This window comes from Aedes aegypti, chromosome 3 (genome assembly GCF_002204515.2).
Source record: "Aedes aegypti strain LVP_AGWG chromosome 3, AaegL5.0 Primary Assembly, whole genome shotgun sequence".
Lineage (NCBI taxonomy): Eukaryota > Metazoa > Arthropoda > Insecta > Diptera > Culicidae > Aedes > Aedes aegypti.
Genome location: NC_035109.1, coordinates 14,727,975 through 14,743,673, shown reverse-complemented (window position 1 = coordinate 14,743,673; position 15,699 = coordinate 14,727,975). Strand labels below are relative to the sequence as shown.

The 15,699-nt window shown below is 36.6% G+C and overlaps 2 protein-coding genes across 2 annotated transcripts; both read right to left on the bottom strand.

Annotated features, from left to right (window-relative positions):
* Nucleotides 1-12,734: 12,734 nt before the first annotated feature.
* LOC5570135 (keratin, type I cytoskeletal 9) lies at nucleotides 12,735-13,994 on the bottom strand. The gene is made up of 2 exons (XM_001653066.2): nucleotides 13,852-13,994; nucleotides 12,735-13,653 (listed from the first exon to the last, which is right to left on the bottom strand). The coding sequence occupies exons 1-2, from the start codon at nucleotides 13,976-13,978 to the stop codon at nucleotides 12,815-12,817; spliced, it is 966 nt and encodes a 321-aa protein (XP_001653116.2). The 5' UTR covers nucleotides 13,979-13,994; the 3' UTR covers nucleotides 12,735-12,814.
* A 236-nt stretch (nucleotides 13,995-14,230) lies between these two features.
* Nucleotides 14,231-15,484, bottom strand: LOC23687765 (hyphally-regulated protein). Its single transcript, XM_011494847.2, has 2 exons — nucleotides 15,215-15,484; nucleotides 14,231-15,148 (listed from the first exon to the last, which is right to left on the bottom strand). The coding sequence occupies exons 1-2, from the start codon at nucleotides 15,273-15,275 to the stop codon at nucleotides 14,280-14,282; spliced, it is 930 nt and encodes a 309-aa protein (XP_011493149.1). The 5' UTR covers nucleotides 15,276-15,484; the 3' UTR covers nucleotides 14,231-14,279.
* Nucleotides 15,485-15,699: the final 215 nt, after the last annotated feature.

The following is a 15,699-nucleotide window of genomic DNA, read 5'->3' as shown; positions in this document are numbered from 1 at the left end:
CCAATTTGAAACATTTATAAGAACTTTAGGGTAGCAGAGTAGACTATTTCTACGAGAAATTAAATCATTAATGTTTAAATGTTATTTTTTCAACTGTACAGATGCTTAATGGAAATATCATAAACCATATCAACTTTCTATAACTTATATTTGGTGGTTTGTAAATTTAGAGTTTGAAGATGTTCGTTCAAAATGGTTTTCTCGGTGACCATCTCAAATTCCCGTTTTTTTCCATCTTTTTCCCGATGGATTCAAATTCCCGTCTTTTTCCCGCTTTTCCGTTTTTCCCGGTTCGGTGGCCACCCTGGTATAGTTTTCGACATGACTTAATTTTGTACCTTGAAGAAACGTTGTAGGTGGAGAAAATATGTTACTAGTAGTATGCGCACTCACTTTTAAGGGTATTCAAATCTTATATTATAATAAAAATCATAGAAAGTTGAAAAATAACTAAATCACTAATTTTTCATCAAAATCGTTATAGGAGGTTTGACTGTTTTGTTCAAACCATTTCATATTTGCTCAAAAACTAAATATAAAGTAGTTAAATCGCGATATAACAATAAATTCAATATTAGCCAATAATTTCAAGCCTTTTATACTAAGGCACGGTATAAGGAACCATAAATATTGAGGGTCCATTCACCGTGCATTTGTGTTTCGACTGAATCGCAAGAAAAAAATCTGATTTGCATAAAACCTCATGGCTTACCTCATACGATGAAATACATCTTACTTGAAGTAGGGCAAGTGTACCATTAGTGGTGCACCTAAGGGAAAACTACTAAAACACGGTGTTAAGATCATGAAATATATGATTTTAACGTATCATTCGATAGATCTCAAATCCTTCTATCATTCAAATGTATAAAAATCACGATTCATTTGAAATTTCCCTGCAAAAAGCCTTGCACCAATAATAGGAACACTGTTCCTATAGTGGAGGTATATTTTAAGGATGGTTCCTTTAGTGGCGCAAACCATTGATTTCTTATGGGACCCTCCACTATGGGTACTGATGCACCACTATAGGTGCAAAGGAGCAAAAAAATTAAGCAAAATAATTGTTTTAAATAGTTTTACGGTTAAATTTCATGAATATTATTCGATTACTTATATCATTTTCGCATCGTACAGAATACAAAAATATCACATAATCATTTATTAGCGCGAAACATGCCAAAACACACTACCTCCACTATTGGAGCTACCTCCACTAAGGGAGCGTTTGCCCTATCTGCAGCGAAAACATGAAATAATGAAAAATGTGATACTCTAACGTTGAAATGAAAAATCTTAATTTTTGGCGTTTCTACTAAGAGTATTGAAAAATCGCATTATTAAACGGAATTCACATGATTTTGACTGCATACACTAGGTTTTTCAAAATGTTTTGTGACAAGAACTACCTCATTTCATCAGTTTTATCTTATTTTGCTGCCAAAAGAATAATTTGCGAGTATTGTATAAATATTCTGTAAGAATTTGCATATGTGCACGATGAATGGAGGCCGCACGGTGACTGGTGACTTAACGGTACTATAGCAAACCCTGAAAAATATTTTTGAGAATTAATAGTAAAATATTTTTTAGAGGAGTTTTCATGAATATTGATGGCATGACACCTTTTTGAAGAGAGAAGAGCAACTCACTGACTTATGGAAATATTCTTCAAAGATCAAAGAAACACTGAATTTCTTACGAGATCCCCTGGTGGAATATCTACAAATTTTATTAGAGGAATTCTTGCAAACTTTCTTTATAAACCTCTGAACATACTCAAGAAATAGTTCCTTAAAAGACTCTGGAGAAATAATTCAAGGATTATATAGGAAAATCTTTTCAAGCATTCGTGGAGCATTTTGTGAAAAAAATTATATGGATATATTAAAAGAATTTTCAGAATGAAATTTTGGAAAATAAGTGCTTTAAGCTCTGCAGGAATTCGTGTAAGAATATTCAACAAAATTCTGACTGAACCACTGAAGTAATTCAAGCATACTCTAGAAAAATTCTTGCACGAAACTTATGAAGAAAACATCTCAAGATTACCGTGTAAGAACTTATGAAGAATAGAATCCTAAAGCGCTGTCCCAATTTTGGTGCCAAACGCTTAAGTTTAGTCTAAAAACAAATGTTTGCTCAATTTTTAAATGTTTTTCGTTTGTTTAAGTCCAAAAAACATTTGTTTTTGGTTGTTTAGATTTTGTCACACCTCTTGGCTTAAACTCAAATTTTGAGTGTATTTTGTTTTCCGTGTTCATTCCGAAATGTCAGATAGGAACAACCCCAGTATTAAAACTACAGCCTCTGTGATGTTTTTATCGACTAAGCGAACGTCAAACATGATCAAAAATATCAAGGTTCATTTATGGACCTAATTTTAAATTAAAATTTAAATATGATATAGCCGTTTTTTGAGCTCGAAAAATTGCTGAAGAAGTTGCAGTAACATGCTATTCCGTGTTATTGAATAAAAACAAGATTTCATTAAACATTTAAGGACCCTATTCATCGGTGAAATCCAAGAAGAAACTCCAGGAATAATGAAGAAACATATTGAATAATTCCTGAGAAATTGCGGAATTACTGTTGGAATTCTTGAAGTGACTATTGTACGATTTATTAGAAAAACTCAATAAATAATCAATGGTAGGATTCCTTAAAAAAACAACTTGGAGGAATAGTTGAACAAATTTTGAAGAAATTTCTAGAGGAAATCTCACAGGACTTTTTGACAGAATAAATGTGCCGTAAGTTATTTATTCTCCTAGTTCATTGTAGTTTTTTAAGGCGACATTTTTCTCACACACTGGTTAGGTGATTGAGATTTTTGAATAAATTGATGCCGCATCGTTAGAACAGTTTTGAAGAAGTTCTAGAAACAACTCCTACAATAATTAAATTTGCAATTCTTAGAAAAACTCCAGAAGAAATTTCGTTAAGAAAAAATCCCAAAGAAATTACTATGAGAATTCCAAGAACTAGGTGTCTCAGCGACTCTTTTCGAAAAAAATAATAGAGAAATCCATTCAAAAATTCTGGACAATCCTTGAACGATTTTTCATGAATAAGGGTAAATTCATTATAAAAATTGAGGTGGAAATCTATCGATGTATACATGAGCTCTTGGAAAGTAAGGAATTTTTAGAGAACAACTTTTTGAAGGAAACGCCGAAGAAAATCTTGGTAAAATCACAAGAATAATTTAAATAAAATTTCATGAAAGACTTAATCTTAAAAAAATAAAATCCTGGTGGAATCTCAAAGCAATTAAAAAAAATTCACGGAAATGGTCTATTATTCGCTTCCAGAAGGTATTCTTAAAAGAAACTTTGAAAAGATTCTCCATGGGATCCGTAGAAAAAAATCTGAAGGATCCACTGGGCGATTTACGGGATTTTTTGAAAAAAATCCCTTGAAACATTGATGTACGATTTTTTTTATCCTTAAACGATACCTAAATAACCTGGGTTATTTTTTTATTGCTATAAATTATTTGAGTTAATGTATTTATCGGCGTGAAAACGCAAAATCGGCGGCGAGACGTTGATCGGCGTATGGCGCGCCGCCGATGTATCAATCGGCGTCGGCGTGACGTGAAATGGATCGGCGGCGGCGGCGTGGCGCGGCGGCGCACAGGTCTAGCTGTGACAACAACGGCGCGGGAAGTGATCGGCACTGGCCAACGACGAAGACGAAACGACTGGTTCGATGAAGAGTATCAGAGGGTGACAGACATGAAGAATGTCGCCAGAAGCCGTATGCTTGTGGCCGGTACCCGACAGAATAAAGAGCAATACAGGGCAGCGAGAGCCGAAGAAAAGCGAATCCATCGCATAAAGAAAAGGCAGCACGAAGAAAGTGTGGTAGCTGATGCTCAAGAAAGCATGAACCGGTATGATATGCGGAGATTCTATGCAACGGTCAATGGTGCGCGGCACAATACCGTTCCAGTGCCGGCTATGTGCTATGATCGAGAAGGGAATTTCCTGACCGATAAAACGGCGGTGGTTGCCAGGTGGAAGAAGCACTTTCAGCAATTGTTGAACGGTGAGAATTGAAATGTAGCGAGGAACAGGATGAACATAGATGATGACGATCAAGCTGTCGACCCACATATGCTCCTTGCCTTTGCGGACTATATAGATCTAATTGGAATAGATCGCAGGTCAGTGGAAAAGGCCTTCTTGCCTCTGAAGAGGGAGACAGCGAGTATAGGTCTGACCATTAATTCTACTAAAACGTTCGCATATACTAAGCATTAAATAAAGAAATATCTAGTGTAATAATCAACTATTTTGAATCGTTAAATTAGATCCACATTCAAAAATGAAAATGTTCGATATAGAAAGTAAGTAATTATAAAACAAACAGCAAAAGTTGGAGCACATCTTCATACTCGATACCTGGTTTCACAGGAAGTTCAAACGAAAAGCAGCCCACACAGAAAAGTAGAAATTCAAAAACCAGTTCCAGTCATTTATTTGCAAATCTCTGGACAAATGAAAATCAAATCGTTGAAAACCCTTACCCAGCCCAAACACTCCACATCCACGCTCATCAATTATTGTTTCATCGTGTCTTTTCTCATATGTTTATGTTTTTTTTTCGCAGTTTGTTCATCTTTCACGCTGGGGCTGGACGGGATGGCCGCGGCGATGCACAGTGGCGGGCCTTCTTACAAAAGTCGAACAAAACCTCAAAAAATGTAGAAACTAGACTATTTGCTGGTTTTAGTAAGCTGATTTTATTTTTGGTGTTAACTTCCACTTATAAGGCCACAATAAATGTAAAATTTTACTATTATCAACCCCCCTTCAAATTTGTCAAAAGTGGGAAAGAGAAAATAAATAAAATTATTTATATCCCTCACGTATTGTATGAGACAATAGGTATTATTGGAGGGGTGGGACACTTCGCATAAGAACGTTTTGCATACGGATGTTTGACATAATGGACATTTGGCACAATGCGAAATATATGCCTTCTTTAAAATTATACCTCATCTTGTATGAAACTGCTTTATGCGAATCGTTCATTATGCTAATCGTTCGTATGCGAAACGTATTTATGTGAAATGAGTCACCCCCCTTATTTGACACACAAGAAAAATGTTTGAAATACTAAATTATCAATTTTTAAAGTTTTGTCTGGCTTTCCACCACTGTGCGATGAGTCGCATATGTTCACCAACCTATACAAGATATGCAAACCGGTTCCTCGGGAACCGAAAAAAAACCTGTCTTCCACAGAGGATGTCGACCGTCGTTATCGTCTTCGCCAGTGCTAATAAGATCAACGTACACATCTCTTCACTTCCTCTGAAGCTGGTGGTGGACCAGTGTACGGAGGGAGATCAGCGGGGGGATTAGGGGGCGTTATGCTGATGGGGCTTTCCCAGTTCTTCGCCCGTTCAGTCCATCGGAGACCGCGGATAAATAATCGAATACGGGACGCCATGCAAGCCAACATGAATTTAATGAGTTCCCGAAGCGAACTGGGAAAACCCTACTCACAGGGATCTCCGCAGTTGCATCAGTCGTAAAACATGGCAGGTAACACGTAATAATAAGTAAATAAAAAACATAAGGAGATAACAAGGAACTGTATTAGTAAACAGGTTTCTCCGTGAGCTAATCGCTTGGGATTGACATGCGAATACAATAACATTATACCGACCTTCTTTTCGGGGATTTACACTTTGATAACAAAAGATCGTTTTCAACTCTCGCATGAATATTAACCCCCGATTAAGTAGAGCAGCGGCTTTCCAAAATATTCCAAAAGCAAAATGGGAATAGCGAGTTTTGCGAGAAATGACACATCTTTGAAATATTCACGTCTTTTTGAAAATATATTTTAATACGGATTCAAAATTGACACGCCTATCGCATTAAATTTCCACAAGTTTCGGATTTCTTCTCGGTCTTCCGCAATGTTCTGCATCGTAAAATAATAACCTATGAAGGTCTGTGATTAGGTTTTTTAAAGGGGTGAATGAGTGACCTCTGCACTCTTAAATTCGTTTACACGGAGCACACAGTTTTGTGTTAAAGTTACATACCTGTCTATTTCCTTCAACTTTTTGGTCACAGTTTTACAAAACTAAACGAAAAAATATAAAGATGTGAAACTCCAACACAAAACTTTGACGTTAAAACAAACTCCGTGTAAACTATTTTAAGAGTGTGGTAGTTTTACTTTGTAAAAGTAAGTTTAAATTTGTAGTGAGTACTATCCCAGCTTATGGCTGTCAGAATTGACTGAAATTTCAACGAAGAACTACAAACAATCTAAATGTTTGTGTAAAGCAAATTCATAACATTACATTAATTTTTGGAAGAGTTTTAGATAAGATGTTCATAGACAAAAGTAAGTAATCAAGCGATTTTCTTAATTTAATGAATAAACGGTAAGTTATGAATGGCTGGTGTGTTCTGCAAATTTGCGTTACTTCTGAAAGTGAATAACTTCGTCGAACAAACCCACCCCCAACAACTTACCGTTTATGAATTAAATTACATTGAAACCTTCATAAGTCGATGTTCCATGACACGATATCGGCTTATAGACAGTGTTTTAAGCAACTACGGTAGTCGACATGCTTTCGCTGATATTCGGCGGCGCTTTACCTAAACATTCACAACATGAGCGATCAAATGAATATCGATAAGAAAAATGTCAATCAAACCACAATAGCTCCGCTTGGAAAAAAAATCGGTTTTGTTTGTTTCTGTCTTTTTTTTTTGTAATAGGCGCTGCTTTTACTGCATCTATGTCACATCCGACATAATAAGCAAGATCAAACTATTCATGTTGTTTATGATCCGATATACTATGTAAACTTAATGTCATCGTGTCAGACTTTAAAACAATTGGGGTACTAAGTGATGTTCTGAGTCATCCAAGGACTTCTTGGAGTATAGGTCTTAGAATCTGCACACGTAATAAAGTGCATAGTTGAAAATCATTGATGCAGTACGCACTAATTAGTAATTAAATGAAGCTTGTTTCATTAAATCTCATCTGTGAACTTCCGAAAAAACAGTCCATAAGATCTACCAGCGTAATAACTGATTTTTTGATATGCGGTATACGCTTAGTGTATGATAAATCATATTGTTTTTCTCTCACATGTCATCACATTTTCTCTCGGGACTAGACAAAACAATAAAGGAATAATATTTGTGATAACGTCTTGTACCGTAAAATGGGGTGAAGTTGATCACTTTTGAGCGATTCTGTACTGTAATTTCTAGTAGGATGCATGTATCAATTACTGAGACATGTGTCCTAAAACAAAGATATATGCTATTTACTGAATTCGGGGTCACTGATTCTGAATCAAGTCTTGAAAATCTTACAACTTGTTGATAAATCGGTCAATTTTAGAATTGAATGTTGTTAGTTACATAATACACCACATTAAACGCCTAAAGGTATGCAATTTTCCTCGAAATGGGCAACACGTTTACAAAAAGTACATATTTTTCCTTAAAAATTTATTTTTATCATCAAAGCAAATTTGAAACTGGGTTCACAGAACATATGTGGAATGTACAAAACAGTTCATTTGAATGGTGTCTTCATATAGCCTTGGCAATAGTCGAATGTTTGTAGTAGAACCCTTCAACAGTTTTTCGAACATTTCCTAAAAAACTGTTTTTTCCATGTTATTATTATCTTGAATGGCGAACCGATTTTAGAAACATCTAGCGCAATTATCAGGAAATGCGATATCACAGAAATTGTGACAATTGAAAACGTATCATAGCTTTCTTGGCACTTTATACATGTGGGTACGGGAATGATCAACTTCACCCCGCTGATCAACTACACCCCGAATTACAGTATCGATTTTTTTGTATTCTAAGAGAGTGCTGACAACTACGAGTATAATGCGGCGAGAAACGCATAATGAACCCTTTTTATGGGGAATTCTCTATAATTTAAAGTATACTGATTAGACAAAATAGACTCCCCAGACAAGACAACCAAAATGTACGCATAACGGAATCACCTGTTGCAGTATACGATGCATGGGCAAATTTTCACGCAAAAAGGCCTTATTCGTACAAAATTAGAGGCGATATAAGCGCATATCTTATAAGATGAAAAATGGCATACAATGCGAGTATAAATTTTCTTGCGAACTAATCTACTACCTTATGCAATTTCATTTGTTGATTTGACAGCTGCTGCGGATTGATTCGACTTAGGGTTTCAATGCTAATAATGGACCCCTTAGTAGCTGAAATTCTTTCTAGACGCTTTTCCGCAATAATATCTCAGACGCATATACGTTTTGTGGAGTCTAACAACAAATTCAATGTCTTTACTTCATAGTACGTCTATGAAACATACAAAATCATTCGATTTTTCCAGCGAAATATGCATTTGAAAAACTGTTGTCCGAATGCCTATTATGGATCCTCCCGGGGTCCATAATAGGATTGTTTACAAATTTGACGTTGCGTATTATGGGCCCACCATTTGATTCCCATGTAATCCGGCTCGCTGCCGACGAGCCTATTATGGACCCACCTGGAAATGCGTATTATGGACCCTCTTGTGTGGTTTCATTTACAAAACTGTTCAAATATCTGTTCAAATACTTTAGATTGAAAGCGTTTTTCTCTCTTATAAGCAGGTGAAATCAATTCACCTTTAAAAAAATCTGAACTGCTACGGCAAATTAAATGTAACATATTGTTAACAAAATGTTAAAAGAGTTTAATTTCGTTTTACCAAATTAGGGTGATAGTGTTGTCTAATGCAGAACACCTAGATATAAGGACTGTTCATTTTATAAAGTGGACACCTTGTTTATGCTATATCTTTTTTATTTATTTATGAAATCGTAAACGGTTTTCTGTGAAAATACAGAAATTTACAAAATGCTTTCGGTTGAAGAACTAAATAGTTTTTGCAAAAACTCCTAAGAAAAACTGTTCGTCAAGTTTAAGCATTATTTTTCGCATGAAAAAAATCCTAAATTTAATGAACAAATTGTATGTTGGTATCCTTTACTATTCAACTTAAGGTAGAGCTTTTAAAAACATCAATAATATTCCATCAGTTCCTGACGCTGAGTCACTTTAGTGATCTATTCCTTATGGTCAAATTTGCTGATACACCATCTTTTTACTACCAGCAAAAAAGTAAAGTAATAAGCGTGTTCAAAACTGGTTTAGATTACTATATATATAACAATATATGTATAAAAAAAGCAAAATCTTGAGTTTTAACCGCATTCTTGGGTACCAAATTTACTCTTTATGGTCGTTTTATTGAAAAATCCCATACTTTTAAAATTATATACGCATGTTTATCGATCTAGAGCAAACTGTAAGCGTTTTTCTCAAAATATTTTGATAGGTAGTCTCAGAATAACACATTCTGAAAATAATACATGCAAAATAAATTTGATTTAATTCAAGCAGTGTTCCCAATCTTGATGATTGTCATTGTGCTTTGAGTGGTCTTCTGAAAATAAATTATTTGTTTTTCTACTGTGCCTAAAATATGACGTGGGGACTAAATCAGCGACTCTATGAAAGCGTAAGTTATTTTTATTATAAATACTATATTATTACTTCCGTCTGGACGTACTTTAAACCTAAAAATTCTACTCATATCAGTTCCATTTAAATTTAAGATATTTTTCTTTAAAAAAAATTTATAAAAAATGATTTTATGATATCTGCAAAATTGCTTCTCCGAAAATAACTTGATATTTTTTAGCAAGCTTCTAATTGATGATGCTTTCTAAGTACAACCATTTTTTGAAAATAAAAAATATAAATTGTTGAATTTTCCTGCCGATTTTTAATAATCCTTGATTTTGATAACCTCCAAAAATCGACCGTTCTAAACGTTGTGCCTTATTAGTGTAAAATCACATTATTTTGGTAACTTTTTTATTACCACAGCATTGTACAATATTAGTCGAACGATGTACAGAAAACCGATTTCGATTTCATTGATAAATTAAAAATATATTTCATGTCCAAAGTGCCCACTTTATAAAATGAACAGTCCTTAAAAAATGAATATAATGTTTGACATAATATTAATGTCGAAATAAAAAATATGGTGCGCATTTCGTTTTGGTGATAGCTTATTTGGCATGAACTCGTTTGACATAAAGCCGTTTGGCATAATGGTCGTTAGGCATAAAATCATTTGGCATAATGATCGTTTGGCATAATGAGTCTGAAACCAAAAATTACTAAAAATGACATTCGTTTTTACGTTTGTTCTGAATCTCACTGACGACATCAGGGTTATTTTGGAGTCAATTGATATAAAAATTACACTTCATTGAACAAGCATATGCTCTTGAATAAATAAAAGCATACTAGGAAAGTTATTGCCAATAGCATTTTATCTTATCCAGAAATTACCCTTCTTTCAAATATAAGATAATCTTCTGAGTTGCGCTATTAGAATAATTTTTTTAAACTGAATGTTTTTATATATTTAGCACGGATTAACCCATCTTTCAAAGTTTGGATGTTCTTTCGAAATATGATGTTACCATAATTAGATTCATAAAAACTGATTTAAAATTTAAAAAATTTCACCTTCTTTTATACATAGGCTGTTTTTTAGAGCTATATTTTTTATATTTTTATATCTGCTCCATTTATCAGCAAAAAGAGATATCCATTACTGCAGTTACTCTGATGATTCTGAACGCAATTTTGATGATCTTTCGTTTTATTATGTTGCTATAATTTGAGCGTCCAATGTTTTAGCCATAAATTTGGCCTTCTATTAAACATAGGCTTTTTTATATTAATACTGTTATAAATAATACGTAGTAAAGCAAAATGTTTTATATTTTTATATTTTGCTGTTTTATCAATTCTTGCATGCCGTGTTGTTAGAATGATCATTACTTATAACCTGCTAATATTTCAACATAAATTATTTTTACAAACACATGTTTTCATTTCAAGATGTGCTGAAAAAATATAATTTCAATCACAAATTATCCCTCCTTTCGTGATGTAAGGTTCGTTTGATTAACACTTCCAAAATTAAAAATAAAATTGAACATTTAAAAATTTTGCCACAAATATATATTTTTTAAATTGTGTTGTTAGTTTTAGTTATGCTGTGAGAAGATATTTCTGCGTTAAAACCTTAAACATTCTAAACGAAAAATAATGTGCTCTCGTATATAGGGTTTGTTGCATTATAATATAATAGATCTTAGGGTTAGAGCTTTCAATATTTTGCATATAAATTTTCCCTTCATTTAGCAAGTAGTTTTTATCAAGTGTTACGCTCCAACTGGGACAGAGCTTGATTCGTAGCGAAATGCTCTATGAGTGTTCCCTTGAATATCAACTGTGAACTTTCTTTGCTAATTTAATATTTTAAAATATGTATATCAAAACAAGCTCAAAGATATTCTTTGTTCTGAGATGTAGAAAAAAATATTATTTCGAAATGATCTTCCACCAGAGCCGTCACGAGTTTTAATAAGTTATGCTCTCTAATGTAACAACTATTTTTGACATCCATGGCTTGGCAAATCTCTGAACAATCACCACAACCAATTTTGTTTTTGCAATGGGCTCGTTGGAGTTGATCTCGGTAAAAAGATTCAAAATATACCGATATTCAATGAAAAAGTTTGTATATTTTCATAGGTGTAATATATTGTTTTTAAATCTTCTCATTTAAAAGTCCCTTGCCGTAAAACCTCGTTTTTCGAACTGATTCAATTTACGAACCAATTCAATTTATGAACCCCCGATCTAGCTCGTAAATTGAGGTTATAGTGTAACAATATAAAAATTCATTTAAATCTCAATCAATCTATGAAATTTTGGACAAACTTATTTCCAACGAAAAGAATTTCATGTAGGTACGTAGAACGAATTCAATTAACCTTAACATTGCATTTAAGTAAATTCAATCATCATCCCGTACCATTGTATGGAGAGAGGTTTTAATGTACAATTGTGCCCCCTTAAAGTATGCTTTGTTTTATTATCCATGTGTAAACATTTCTACTTTGCACTGTTCTCGCCCCGTTAATACAACATTGGCCTACATTTTTTTTTGCCTTTACCCTAATGACCTACATTTCTCGGAAATTTCTACTTATTATCACGTATTTTATGTTAGCATAATCACATTCACAGTAGTGCTGACACTTAAAAACAGACTGCAAATCTTTTAGAAATCTGCTATAATTATTCAGCATAGCCTCGTTTCCAAAGGTGCATTGCTTGTGACAATTAAACTCAAACAAATTGAACAAATAGTGAATATGCAACACATAAATTTTCAAGCATTTGAATCAGTGATAGTTATACCAAAGAAGCGACTTGAACAATACCAACCGAAAAAAGAGGAAATAAAATGCAGATTTAGATTCAACCGACCCCATTACCCCGAATGCCCATTAACCTAGAAATCTGCTAACCCGAATGACATGGCCGAAAGTTCCATTATCATGGGGCAACGCCATTCAAGGAAATTGTGCATTTGGGGTTATGGATTTCGAGGCAATGATCCATTCGGGGTGGTGGCATACGGGGGCATGGAGGTCATTGGGTTAGAAGCGTAGATTTAATACATTGACCACTCAGAAACGGAATAAGTTCAATATTTGAAATTGCTATGGTAATAAATATGAATATTATTTTTTATGACTTAGATAAGCAATACCCACTTCATTGAAATAGGGAAATAATGAAAAACAAGATAAATTTCCAGGTAACTAAAACAACATATTTATTTGCTTAACCGTTTTCTTCGCAGTTAAACGATATAAGTTCTACGTGTCCATCTAGTATTGCTGCTTGTGCACCTGAGTGTGTACATTTCCGTGCCCATCGTTAACGCTGGAAACACTGATTCCTGCGCCATGTTGTCCATGAGTGCTATAGGTCTGCCCTCCATCTGAACCACCGAAACGACTAGCCGTGGCAAAACTTCCTCCGTTTCCACCATATGAACTTGCACCTACTCCAGAATAACCACTACCTCCATTACCTCCAAATCGATTTGCAGTGGCGTATCCTCCATTTCCTGAAGTTGACGAAGCCCCAAACGAACTGACTCCTACTCCCGAACCACCACTGCTTCCACCGAACCGATTGGCCGTCGCGTAACCACCATTGCCCGGGCTACTACTGAAGGAACTAAAACTGGCACCTGCATGATTACCGCCATCATTTCCGCCTCCAAATCTATTGTCCGTGGAAAAACCGCCTCCGCTTCCCTGTCCATAATGTGTGGTGCTAGCGCCTCCTGGACCAAAGTGTGTCACCGATGTTCCCGATTGTCCGTTGGGAAGTGACCCGGAGCTTACGCTAACACCATGGACACCACCACCGCCGCCGCCGGAACCTCCGAAACGGTTGCCCAGTCCTCCATCAACACCACCGGAGAAAGAACTAGCCCCAGCACTGGCACCACTTTGGGCAAAGCCACCCCCTCCGAACTGGCCACAGATGTCCATAAACGGAAGTGGCGGTAGGCCAATTTGCGGGAATGTCTGCGCAAAGAACTGATTCTGCGCAATCTGGGTGTGTAGTTGCTGTTGCTGGAAATTACGGCATGCCTGCTGCCAGGCATTCACCTGGTTCTGGGGGTAGTTGTTCGGTTGGAATCCATTAGGGTGAGCTGAAAAGTTTAGGAGGGAAAATGGGTTATCATTTCTTAATAGGTCAAGACCTATCCTAATCTATACGGAGAAAAAATAAGCAGAATGTTAACCGTTTGAACTTGTTTGTCAGCATTACAAAGTGATAATGCAATCTGGCTCAATGTAGTATCAAAATTTGGCGATAATTGGACAAAAAAACAGAACAGATTACTTACCGCTGGCGAAACCAATCACCGCTATTAATCCGATTAGTTTAGAGAAACCCATCATCACCATCCGTCGCTTGCAATACTTACTGCACGAGTAAGAAGCAATGTATTGAGCAGTGCTTAGCCAAGCCATTCCCTTATAAACATTTTCTTCAAACCTATATGATTGTAATTACTCTAGTCATAAAAACCCGTCCATTTTTTGATCGACCGGCTCTCTCAGTCAAGCGTGAGTCTCGTGTAAATATCAACACACAGATCCCGAGAGGAAAGTGGATTATCAAGGGGGGATGCTGTGTGGCGACGAGTACAGCAAAAAAGTAAACTCCAGATCGCATTAAAGTATAGGGAGAGCTTTTTCAAACCATTGAATTGAAAGTCATTCTCAGTTATTATCAACGGGAATATTTTGTGTTTATTTCGTCATTCGTTTCTCAGCTTTGCCAGACCCAAGCTTCACTTTCGGCCTTCTTCTTGGTTCCGTCAGCTGATTCATCAGTACTAACTCGAACCCCAAACCCATCACCCTGTTTGCTAACTTCTGTGTGTCTTCCACCGGGTCCGAAAGATGACTGTCCCTGATTGAAGGATTGGGATCCAGCTTGGGAGCCACTACCGGTGCCTCCATGATGACCTGCGTCCCCACTGATTGATTGTGATCCAGCTTGAGCACCACTTCCAGAAGATCCGTGACCTCCGTGATCCTGTCCGTGTGATGTAGACTGTGCTCCAGCTTGGGAACCACTTCCAATTCCTCCGTGATGACCACCATGATCTTGTCCGGCGGAAGTTGATTGTGCTCCAGCTTGGGATCCGGTGCCTATGACTCCATGCGCACCCTGATCATGTCCATTGCTAATGGATTGCGATCCAGCAGACGATGCAGAGCCACTTTGGTCACCATGACCTGATCCACCAGCAGAGAACGATTGCGAACCAGACTGTGACCCGGATCCACCATGACCACCGCTGCTGGAAGAAAATGATTGCGAGCCTGATTGAGACCCTGAGTGCGATCCGTGACCTCCTTGACTGAACGAGCTAGATGAAGCACCGCTCGAAGATCCGGTAAATCCTGGGAACTGTCCAAATTGTGGGAACTGAGGAAACTGTCCAAATCCAGCTTGATTGGCACCGAACATAGGTTGGTGGAATTGCGCGCCAAACTGCGGGAATTGTCCAAAGGATTGCGAAGAAGCCGAGCTTCCACTTTGAGATCCCAATCCACCAGCACCACTGGCCGATTGCGATCCAGCTGATGATGCACTACCACTTACATCTCTCACGTTTCTCCGTAATGGCACTGTAGGACAAATAGCTCTGCATTATTATTGATACCGAACATTAACATTCAATAGATTCCACCTACCGATACTGGCCGAGGCACAAGCCAACGTGACCAGCAGAACAGTTACTAAAAAAAACCTCATTCTGAAAACTTCCTATCTGTAGCACTACTTATTTGCTACTAACTTTGGTTTCCTGGAGAATACCCAACCTAAACAACAGAAATACCCTACCAGTGTGACTAGTACAGAGAGGAAACCGTATCACTCAACTTGCTGACTCTGGTCGACTGCAATTGGTATTTATATGACTGAAAGCGTAACCTGCTCTCTTTTGTAGGTACTAGTCAGCGCACATAGAGCACCTTCCGAGAGAGCAAGCCGCACTTCCAGTTCAAATCAAAACATATTGAGCCAATGATAAGGAAGAGCTCAACGTGCGGGGAAATCCAACCGCACTTCCACCATAACCGTAAGATCGATCGACGATCATTCATGTGTTCACACATCCAGCTCTCGATCGTGTCTGTTAGTACACTTTCGGCCGCGCTTGGTAGTGATTCCTGGA